Source organism: Macrobrachium rosenbergii, chromosome 42 (assembly GCF_040412425.1).
Source record: "Macrobrachium rosenbergii isolate ZJJX-2024 chromosome 42, ASM4041242v1, whole genome shotgun sequence".
Lineage (NCBI taxonomy): Eukaryota > Metazoa > Arthropoda > Malacostraca > Decapoda > Palaemonidae > Macrobrachium > Macrobrachium rosenbergii.
Genome location: NC_089782.1, coordinates 41698822 through 41711321, shown reverse-complemented (window position 1 = coordinate 41711321; position 12500 = coordinate 41698822). Strand labels below are relative to the sequence as shown.

The following is a 12500-nucleotide window of genomic DNA, read 5'->3' as shown; positions in this document are numbered from 1 at the left end:
CTCTCTCTCTGCAATAACGAAAGAAAAGCATATCTGTATTCCTAAATTTTCATTCTTGAATGCAACAGGCTATTGTAGAGTAGTGTATTTGTGTGTTTTATCAATCTGACAACTTTTGTTTAGTGTTAAGCCACAGTACAGCTTTTCATCTCAACTCGCATATATATAATATATATATATATATATATATGAATGTAAATGGATATTCAATCATTTCTATGTGAAATGATTGATTTTATTATTCTGTTAGTCAGCAACATCGTACAAGATACTTTTGCTAAGATGTCATTTTGTATATTGAACGCGATAACATAGTATTTAAGAATACATTAAGATATGTTATTTTTCTTTTTGATACTCCAATACAATGTATACAAAAATATATTTAAGAGTAAAAAAGACTATACAAATAAGTAATACCTTAATATTACAGCGGCTTTCTCCTCTCTGTGGGTGACACCTGTCGGTGGAATTTTTCTTTCTGTCTCGGCCCATTGATTTTTTTCATTGTTTTGGTAAGAATAAATTGAAATTCTGCTTTTCTATGATCTCTGTCTGTCTGTCTGTCTGTCTGTCTGTCTGTCTGTCTGTCTGTTTGTCTGTCTGTCTGTCTGTCTGTCTGTCTGTCTCTCTCTCTCTCTCTCTCTCTCTCTCTCTCTCTCTCTCTCTCTCTCTCTCTCTCTCTCTCTCTCTTTTATTGATAAATTATACTTTATCATTTCGATCTCTCTCTCCCTCTCTCCGTAACGTCTGTGATCCCTATTAGATAAGTTATACCTTATCATTTTACCCCTTTCCTAATCTCTCTCGCTCTCTCTCTCTCTCCCCCTCTCTCTTAATTCCTTCCTCTCCCTGATATCTGTAATCACTATTAGATAAGTATGCGTTATAATTTTGCTCTCTCTCTCTCTCTCTCTCTGTCTGTCTGTTTCTCTCTCTCAATTTCTTCCTCTTCCTAATATCTGTAATCTCTTTGAGACAAGTTTACTCCTTTCTCTCTCTCTCTCTCTCTCTCTCTCTCTCTCTCTCTCTCTCTCTCTCTCTCTCTCTCTCTCAGTTTCTTCCTCTCCCTAATATCTGTAATCTCTGTTAGATAAGTTGCACGTTATAATTTTGCTCTCTCTCTCTCTCTCTCTCTCTCTCTCTCTCTCTCTCTCTCTCTCTCTCTCTCTCTCTCTCTCAGTTCTCTCTAACATCTGTTATCTCTTTTAGATAAATTAAACGTTATCATTTCTCTCTCTCTCTCTCTCTCTCTCTCTCTCTCTCTCTCTCTCTCTCTCTCTCTCTCTCTCTCTCTAACATCTGTTATCTCTTTTAGATAAATTATACGTTATCATTTTCTCTCTCTCTCTCTCTCTCTCTCTCTCTCTCTCTCTCTCTCTCTCTCTCTCTCTCTCACAATTTCTTCCTCTCCCTAACATCGGTAACCCCTTGCCCAACTCGTCCTCCCCTTTCGCCGCCTTTTATTATCGCTGTGTCCCCTTCTCCTGTTATATGGTATAATTGGAGAGTTTTCCCCTCGTCGCCGTCATTTTTCCTCGGACCTTATTTTCCCTGTCACTTTCCCCTCGAGAGAAAGGAAAAAAGAAAGTGGCATTTTTTTGACATTGTTGTATCGGTTCGAATTCGTGTGTTATTTACTCCGTCGTATGAGTCTGGGTAATTCTATTAGTTGTGCTCTTGTATTTTGTCTCGTTATTAATGGTTTTTGTAATTCAGTTTGCAGGTGTTTCTGTTTCTCATATCGTTTTGCTGTGGTGTGTTTTGTTGGAATGAAATGAAACACTAATTATTTTGTAAGTATTATTCTCTCTTTGTTTGAAAGGGAAAAAACTTATATAACACTATAATTACAAGCGAATCTGTTTATAATTTTTATCTCCTAACATCATATATCATTTTATTAATTTGATCTGTATTTTCCTTTTTCGTTCTTGTGTGATTTCCCAGTAATCGCGCATTCAAATTTATGATATGAAATAAAGATGAATCAATGACCGTATGAGTTAGGTTTTAGTTTCTCAAAATTAAGTACTTTTTGAATAACTTGGGAACTCTGAAAGTATTTGGGGAAGACATATTAAGAGAAATAAAATTAATTAATTAATAAATAAAACATAATTGACCTTCGTCCAGAACGCGATTCTTTCGCCCATTTCCCAGCCCTCCACAAAATTCCCTTGAAATTCATCAATAAATTTTCGAAATGACACACGAATACTTAAATAAACCCAGAGGCATAACACTGAAAAAAGAATAAAAAAAAAACCGAGTATATGACCTCGAGAAAAAGAACCGAGTATCATGGAAAACGACGATAGGTGAGGGGTAACTAACCTTGTGTTGTCTTCGTCGACGAACATAATCACGACTCTCGCCTGGGGTTTGGTGGAGAGCCTGTCGATGATGAGATCGAAGTCTTCGGGTTTCGTAATTCTCTGGATTCGCTCCACGACAGCTATGCATATTCCGAACTGCTGGGCTAACTTGGTGAACGAGGCAATACCCTGCAAGGGAACAGAAGGAAAAGTTGATTTTTCGGTCTTGTGACAACAGAGAAAATTTATTCCTGGAAAGAAAAATGGTATAACAAGGTATTATGTTGCATTATGGGAGGCATGGTAATAATCATTCTGATGACTGAACAGTCTAAGACTTTTCATTGCACTTTCTGGGCGATAACCTGTGCTAGCGTGACGGAGCGTCATCTGATAATATAATGATAAAATAATCTCATATCTCTCTCTCTCTCTCTCTCTCTCTCTCTCTCTCTCTCTCTCTCTCTCTCTCTCTCTCTCTCAACTTATCCTAGTATTTAAAGAAAGCGATTAAGCTCACAGCTAAGAATTACTGCACCTCTTACTAACAACCACTGTAATTACCAAGACAGTCATCGTTCTTCGAGAAATTAAAATATAATGACAACCATCCATATATTTCCTGTACTTCCCCCACTCTCTCTCATGGTAACCACTGACTTTTAACGATTCCAGTGGCACCATTATTACTGGAAGCTTTGAAAGCATTCTGGATTTCCTGCCAAGGACGAGTGAGTTTTCAATGTCACGAAAAACTGCGGCTGGCGATAAGTCAAAGTCAACAAGACTTTTAGGTGGGAGAGCGCTCTATTTGCATTCAATTATTCAAGCCATTTGACCCTTCGTCTTGTCAGGACGCGAGTAAAAACACTTCGATAACTACCAGCTGGTTTTTTATTTATTTATTTTTTTTTTGCATCTTGCTGTTTGAGTTTGTTAGTCAAGGTCTGGTTTTGCTGGCGTTGTGATTACGGAATGGATGTCGACGGTCAGTCTTTGTTTAACAGTTGCTGCTGCCATTTTATGTCTCTTATTGGTTTTGTTGATTTCTGAAGGGTCTTCGTGAGTGGATTTTGTGACTCTTTAAGAAAACTGACAATTATTGGCTCTAATGATGCAAGAGAAAGTTAATTATGAGACAATGAAGTGCCGTATTTGAAAGTTTTTGTGCATCCTTATTGTTACAGATTTTGATTGATGTTTAGTTAATATAATTTCTTTCATTGTATGGACGATGAGACGGGAAATCAAAGACCCGTAATGATTCTTCTGTAAGGAGGGAAAGTAACAAAATAAGGGGAAAACTGAAGGTGCCAGAAAATTCAATCACTGAAATCAATCCGATTGAAATGAATATGTCGTTGCAGCGCACTGAATTTTTTTATTCGTCCTGAAAACAGTAAAATATTAAATAAATTATCTAATGGAATTTCCCAGCCAGCTGATATGCCACAGATCTGATACCCAAGTTGCCACGAGTAGTCATTACCACACAACACGTTTTAACGCATTTCAGAGTTTAGCAAAAAAAGCGTAGTACATTTTTCTTTATTTACCTGACGTTAACACAATCCTCAGACAGACTGTCAGAGATGCAGACGGAACGACAGACGAATGATTAACACACCCACGCGTGAAATGTCTAACAGCCTTTCGGAAATAAATTTCCCAGTCGGAATGTTAGAATTTCTCGCCCAGTTTTCGTGTTGATTGAAATGACATGACTAAATTTCAAAACACGTTTTAACAATGTTTAAACATTACAGTTTCAGGTAATGCTAACAATTAATCCGACTGACACCCGGTCAAAGGAAATAATTATTTTTCTCTGAGTCTTCCGAGAACGGGATTATCAAAGGAAATTAAAGTTCTCTCGTTGTCTTTATTTCCGATTTTTCAGTGATTATTTCCCCGATCTGAAGCAGCTTTCCTCTCGCGTTATTAATTACTTAAGTACTTACTGGTGCACGCAGACATTGACCACTTAAATGATCATTACGTAATTATACGAATATGGTACACATATTGGGCACTTTTAATATATCTCATAATAGACAAACACGCACATACCATATATATATAATATATACACATGGATAAATAAATGCTTAATACATACATACATATACATATATATACACACACACACACACACACATATACATATATATATATATATATATATATATATATATATATATATATATATATATATATATATATATATATATATATGTAGCCTATATGTATATATATAGGGCTGAGCAAACCTCATTAAATAAATGAACATACACATGCATATACACAGAATGTAAGAGTAATCTATGCAGATTTACTTTGCTTCAGATCATTGTACTGCCATCCCCACCTCCCCGCACCGTCTGACCTTCATAAGGGAATAACCCTAATGCCCTCAAACAAAAGAAGTAATCGTTGAAGTATTGTCGGTATATTCTCTTAACAATTTCAGGGAGAGATAAATTAACCATCTACTGTCCGAAGAGAAATCTGCCATGTATTCCAGAAAGGATGTTTGACTGACATTTCATTATCTTTTGGAATATATAGCAGAGTCAACGAGCAACTTTCAGCATTGTGCTGTCATTAAGTCAGTGGCATCACAAACATCGTTTCAACCCAGCTTCAGGACTTTGTAATCCACAGGAATTTAATTGTTGCAATATATATATAAAACCGCAGCAGATCCGAGAATTATGGTTTCAAAAAATTGTACCTCAAACTGCAAGCGACAGAAAACAAAGAAACGCAATCTCAATATGCTAATTATATCTAGACATTCCTGAGTCTTCTATTTTTGCATTCGCCCATAATTTTGTATGAATTGTAAATGTCCTTCATACGCTTAGTTATGCATACCACTAGCCCAAGTATAGACACAGAGTTATTCATGACAATAGGAAGTTGCTAAACCTCAATACTCCCGAAAACTACTCGTGATGAAGACGAATCTTTTGGACCCATCCCAACTTAAAGTGAGAATGCAGACGGAGAGAGTGACGGTGTCATCGTAGCTTCATATTTGCATAGATATGCGCGGCTCCATATTTTCCTAATAAACCTCTTTCCACAGACCATACGGATATGAAGGTTATGAGAATGCAAGAGCAATTTTGTGCGGAGTAACACGGACACGCGTAAGAACTTTATTATCCCATAAACCAGAAGTAGGATGTAGCTTACCACTGGCTGTGGAGTGTTGACGGGGAGTGTTTACCCTGATTTGCATGCATGCATCTTGATGCATTTAGCGCAGTATGCATAAGGAACGTGCCAGTTGTGCTGCTCGCGACGCATCTCGTCTTGGGTAAACACAGTCTCTAGCACACACACACACACACACACATATATATATATATATATATATATATATATATATATATATATATATATATATATATATACTGTATAATGTGTTTATGTGTAAGGGGGTCGATGTATGTATGCATGTATATATGTATTAATAACAACAATACTGGATTTCTCTTCATGCCTCCTTTCTCCATAATCCGCATCCTCTGGAGTGAAACCCCACTCCTTTATCCATTCCCTTCATTATCATTTCTTCGGGCCTGGACTAGGCAGGGACCCTGGGTTGCCCAACTCATTGGGTCCTGCATTACATAAAAAAAAAATGCGTTTTCAGTATAACAACCAAAGCTGCAGCAAGGAAAAATATATGAGTGATTTAATTCAACAAATAAATGAATAAATAGATAATTAGTGAACTAATTATTAATGTAATGTTTAAAGCGATACAGTCAAAGGCCAAAGAGTCCTGACCTGCTTTTTCAGCCTCTCACGACAGGATGGTTCCATTAGAGCATTTCCTGCCAAATTACCCCTTCAAAGGAGTCGAATTTTGTGTCCTGATTAAATAATTAAAAAGCTAATTTGCGCAGTCATTGAGCAGAATAAGCTAGGGATTTTCCAATTAAGGTTTCTTTAAGTACCTCAAAGGGTTTTATTTTGTGATTTTATTATTCGCTCATTTTTATCGCGACTGAGGGAAACGTTAAATTACTTTTTTAGTTCATAATGCAATTTTTAGATTTTTTTTTGTGTGTATGATGCTAAGGTCTTAATTGGCTAATCTTGTTATTGTATCAATTTTTTTTTTCGTGTCAAAGGTAAACACTTTTCCATTTTTTCTGCAAAACGTAAATCTCATTTCGATTTTTAGGATTAAACTTCGTCATGAGTAGGATTATTGACTTATTTTGTTTATGATGTTAAGTGCTTAATTTGGTTAGATTTGTTAGAATTAATTTTTTCCTATCAACGATAAACAATATTTTCAATATTTGCTGCAAAACGTAAACTTCATTTCAATTTTTAGAATTACACTTAATTATCAGTAGGATTTTTGTACTTGTTTCGTTTATGATGTTAAGTGCTTAACTGGTTAATTTTGTTATATTATTTTTATTTCGTGTCTAAGGTAAACATAATTGTCCATATTTCTTGCAAAGCATAAAATTCATTTACATCTTTTGAATTGCGCTTAGTTATGAGCAGAACTATTGACTAATTTTTTCTATATAATGTTAAGTGCTTCATTGTATAACTTTTTTATATTAATGTTTTCCGTGTCGAAGTTAAATGTTTTTTGCCTATATTTCTCTCAAAGCATAAAATTTATTTCGAAGCATAAAATTTATCTTAATTTTTAGAATTAAACAATAGCTTTATTCTTTTTTCATCGCGACAAAATCCAAAAATTCACAACGAAAAGTCATGCACATTTGTATTACATATATTCCAAGTTAGCGAATCGTATAATCAGTTAACGGAACGCGTATGAAATAATTTTCATTATTTTTTTTTCTCTAAATTCACCCGAAACTGCATTTCCGGCAAACGAGTCACTCCGCATTTTTGTAGCTTTCGGTTATATTGAGTACGTGGTTATACGTGTTCGCGGAATATTGTTTGCGGAATGGACTCTGATATGTAATTATAACCTTGTCAGAAACACAAATGAAAATCCTGAAAATTTGGTCCGCTCCGTTCCGTTCGCTCGACCGAATTTTATGGAATTTGGGGCATCGCGGTCTCGCCGTGGCCATTGTTCGAAAACTGTTCGGTGTTCGATATTTTTTTTTCGAACTGACCGAGATGTCACAGCGAATGAATATTGTTCGAGGTTCATGCGTTCGAATCAGCCGAAGTACGAAGCAAAAAGTATTCAATGACAGTTATTCGATGATGACTTCGATATTCTCCTGTTCGAATTAGCCGTAGTTCGAAGCAGTTTTAAAAAACAGTCATTCGACGATGATTGGTCGAAAATCATTTGTTCGAATTAGCCGATGCCCGAAGCATGAAGTATTCGAAAACAGTTATCCGACGATGATTTGATTGTTCGAAATGCATGAGTTCGGATTAGCCGGTGTCCGAAGCTAAGCGTATTCAGTAAAAGTTATACGCGACGATTACTGTTCGAAACAAGGTCTATAGACCTTGGTTCGAAATTCATGTGGTCCTATAAGACGAAGTTCGAAGCAATAAATGCTCAATAACCATCAAACCGATAAGATCGTTCATTTCAACTCGTTAATATCAGACGGAACAATTAGTCGAAAATAAATGATCGAGCACAACTGTCAGTTTATAGCCACTCGTTCGAACTGCCGGAGTAGTTCTCTACGATGTCGAAACGTGGACGTAGCATTTAACACCTTGAAGGCCATCATATTCCATCGATTATCATTCCAGACGATCGTGTATGAACTAATCCCCCGGACGGCCGTTTCGGCACAACCACTGCATCTGGAAATCCGGGCGGTAATAGCAGTTGTCAGCGGGAAAGCAGTACTTCAAATTGACTGTTTCGGAATTCTGCTTCGGAACGATATTGTTTCGGAACAACTCTCTGGAGTACAGACAGTGTACACTGCTAATCGGCGATTGGTAGTTGTCTCTAGGACTTTGATGTCAGTGACAGTGTTGGTGTTGGTACTCTCAAGCTCATTTGATTTGTTTATGTAAGTTGGCGCAGCAACTGCTTTTGCCCGTAATCCTCGCCAGATATTGTTTCGGGGACGTTGGTTTCGCAATGATGGCAGCAAAGCTAAGGGGGACGCTATGTGACGTAGAGTTGAAGTTAGATGAATAAAAAACGGGAAACGAAAACGGAACATGACTTTGGGAGGTGGGTTTGACGTCCGTAGTATGACGCATACCGCGATTGTTTTGTGAAGATATATTTGGTTGTTGAAGATTATTCTTGAAGTTTTGCAGCTATATATCATTTTAAATTTTAATTACCAAAACAGTACGATAATGGACGAAAAGTTCTAACGTAAGGTTTCAAAGCAGAGTAAGGTATAGACCTACAAACTATATGTAGTGTTTCGTAAAGGAAAAGGTATGGAAGAAACATACAAGCACAATTTCACTTAAAATTGAAGTAGTCTACACCCTCCCCCCGCCACACCAACCTACTTCTCAGAAGAAGGACAAGAGCACCCTGTTGCTTTATGTTACAATGCATAAATACTGCTCTGAAATGAAGACGGTCCCTGGCTGACTTGATCTGCTCAGTCTAAAGGCACAACTACACAGACCTACGATGCAACCAGCGGTTATGGCGAATGTTTAGAATCCCTGTAGAGACTTGCGACGCCAGTTTTAGTAACCATAAATCAATCAATCAACCCGTAGAGACTATGATTAGACGTGTACAGTCGAGTACAAAATTGTATGAAGAGTATCTGCTGTGAATGACTCAAAGCTACGTAAGTTGTGAAGCGAAGTTATCTGCACCTACCAATGACTATCTTTAAGAACTGATTTAACCAGTGCGTTTACTTAATATATGTCTGTCAAAGTTCATTAGCGCAAGTGAAAAGTGAAGATAATATTTGGGATTTTTTAAAACCAGAGACTGACTATCATCTTGTAGAGTACAAAACTGTCCTGCTTCTCCTTTCACTCAGGGAGTACAGTATTGGCATGTTCAAGTACCCTTCCCCAATCTGAAAATGGCAAGACAATCTGGTGAATTTGCTCTGCTAGTCAGACGATAATCTCGTCGAGAATGATTCTGTTCCGCCTCTCCTTTCGCTCAGGAAGTATTAGCATGTTAAAGAGCGTTATTATTGCCCTTCCCTAAGTGAAAAGGGGAAGATAATTTGGTGGATTTTGCTCAGTCAGACTGACGATTATCTATTCAGGAGTCGGTGCGTTCCGCCTCTCCTTTCACGCAGGAAGTATTGGCATGTTAGAAGAGAAGATAATCTGGTGGGTTTTGCTCAACCATACTGACGATTATCTCGTCGGGAATGAGTCTGTTCTGCGCCTCCTTCCACACGACTCGGAAAGTACACGACTCAGAAAGTACACGAGTCCGTTCGTCACAGATCTTGAGATCCGGACTTTCCTTTCGGAAGACCAACGCCGTAGACGAGGCTTTGGGATTAAGGACTAGGCTAAAGCGAATAGGAGGACGGCTGTCGCTTTCTCCAGCTGATGGTGAGGGTTAAAACTACTGTCACAACTGCTGTTAACGAATGTTGTGTCATGAATGTTTATTATATTTTGAGATGAAAGTCTTTATGATGGGAGTAAGGACACTGCCGACAGCGAATTTATGGTATGACACTTGTCTTAATTGACTCGTTTTTAGTTTTCTGTAAAAGAAAACTATTGTGCTGGCTTTGTCTGTCCGTCCGAACTTTTTTCTGTCCGCACTTTTTCTGTCCGCCCACAGTTCTTAAAAGCGACTGAGACTAGAGGGCTGCAAATTGGTATGTTAATCATCCACCCTCCAGTCATCAAACATAGCAAATTACAGCCCTCTGGCCTGAGTAGTTTTTATTTTATTTAAGGTTAAAGTTAGCCATAATCGTGCTTTTGGCAACGATATAGGATTTTTTTAAAACCAGAGACTGACTATTATCTCGTGTTTAAAGTTTCATGGGCCGCGGCTCATACAGCATTATACCGAGACCACCGGAAGATAGAACCATTTTCTGTGGCCTTGATTATGCGCTGTACAGAAAACTCGATTGTGCCGAAGAAACTCCGGCGCATTTTTTCTTGCCACTCCTCGTTACTCGTACTTTTCAAAACATGCTCTCTGAATATTGATTACGAGCAAACTGCCCGAATACGGATTAAAATCAGCTGGAAACCTTCGATTGTAATTTTGATCGAATGAGTAAGGAAAAGAGATAAGTGAGACATATTTTGCCGGTTGAATACGGTTTCAGAAATAAGTTAATGAACTTTGGTATTCAGGAGTGAACGATAACTGAATCTTTATTCTTCAAAAGTAAATCGCATTAAAATGAACCCCGGAAATTGATTTTAATTGTTAAATGTAATGTATTTATAATCCTCTCACCTCCATTGCCATGTGATGTGCTGTTAGTCTTGAAAACTTGTAAATAAATTTCACTTCATTATATTTCAAAGAGATGAAAGCTTTTTGCATTTGAAATTAATATTACTCGGAAAATGGTATATAAAGGTAAACTACATTTTCACAGGTCAGCAAATTCACTCATGAATCATTATATACTCGTTTTATTTTTGTAGAACCTCAGGGACCTTTCCTGGATAGTGACCCCCAAGGGTTTTGACCCGGTATGTATCCACCTTTGCGGCGTGTTTAGTACAAGCCCGTTGGGGATTAGGCTACCGTAAAGACATAAACAAAAGACTGTAAATATCATATAGATAATGACCCCCAGGAAATATTATTCCTAGATAACGACCCTAGAAACTCCTTTGGGGGGGTCACCATCTAGGGAAGATCAGCCTCAGTTACAGTTTATAAATTTGTTGAAAAACACATTTCCCACGTCGTAACTGGTTCTTCATTACGTCTTTATTTTTTTATGTCAATGTTTTTACATCCGTTTCAATTCTTGAGCAAGTTACTGAATACTCTTGAGTACCGTATCATTCGAAGGTTTTTTTTTTCAGTGTGTTTGTTGCATGTGGCACCGTCGAATTGGTTTTGCCTGTGTTCCTCCTTTCATTTAATATTTTGATGGTATTTTAATGTACTGCACCTATAGATTGCATGTCGTATATTCTCGTGTCTCAGTAGCTGTGTTTCCTACTGTCCAAATAATTGGAAGGCAGCGTTTTATTATATAAATGATAATTGTACCCCACAACCTGTCTCCTGTAGTGTCAAGTGTATTCTTTGTTTCATTTGAGTTACAGATCTTGAACTTGCGGTCTCCCCTGCGTTTTGGGAATATAAGTTCAAGTTCTCTTGCACGTTTGTTTTGTATCGGAATTTCTTGTATTTAAAGCATTGTTTAGAACCCTACAAAGGCTCTGGGGATGTGTAGCTTTTTGTCATGTATTCATATGTTACATCTCTGTAAATAACACACACACACACAAACATGTGTATGTAAATAATACATATGTATATATTTTTATGTATATATATATATATATATATATATATATATATATATATATATATATATATATATATATATATATATATATATATATATATATGTATAGGAAATACTATATAATACTGTAGAGAAAAGTCATGAATTCTCGTATTTAAAAGCATGCTCTATTTTTCACACTGAAAACGAGTCACCATGAAATCATATATATAATAAATCGAGGTTCATTTCGCCCATCAAAGGAGGAGGGCTTTTGAAAATACACGTTATATATATATAAAATTTATATATATATAAATTTATATATATATATATATATATATATATATATATATTAAAACTTGGGGTTTGTTTTCTGACATCACAGACTTGAGACAAAACCGCATAAGCACTGGGGGATTTGCGGGTTACCTTCGGCGCTATTGTTTGGTTTCCATTACGGACCGGCTTTCAACTGGGAGGGATTTTATTCCGGGATTTTCTCTTTATATTATATATTATGTTATATAATTACGTTTTTTCAGGGGAGAGGGATTTTCTTTCATTTTTGTCCTTTCTTTTAACTGAGGGGGATTGTATTTTGTTAATATTATAATCCTTAGCCGAGTTAATTTTTGGAAGTCCTCATAGCAGGCCGCATTTGGCCCATAGTATTTCTATGAAATATACATTATTATTATTATTATTATTATTATTATTATTATTATTATAATTATTATTATTATTATTGTTATTATTATTATTATTATTATTATTATTAGTAGTAGTAGTAGTAGTA

General features: G+C 36.5%; 1 protein-coding gene and 1 long non-coding RNA gene across 7 annotated transcripts in view; one reads left to right on the top strand and one right to left on the bottom strand.

Moving 5' to 3' along the window:
- LOC136828328 (metabotropic glutamate receptor 8-like) overlaps positions 1–12500 on the bottom strand; it is an 811414-nt gene that overhangs the window by 243296 nt on the left and 555618 nt on the right. For all 5 annotated transcript variants that reach the window (XM_067086216.1, XM_067086217.1, XM_067086218.1 and 2 more), the window contains one exon: positions 2338–2507. In XM_067086216.1, coding sequence (XP_066942317.1) covers positions 2338–2507 — 170 coding nt within the window. The remainder of the gene's footprint in view (positions 1–2337; positions 2508–12500) is intronic.
- LOC136828329 (uncharacterized) overlaps positions 1–12500 on the top strand; it is a 342392-nt gene that overhangs the window by 180947 nt on the left and 148945 nt on the right. The window lies entirely within an intron of this gene.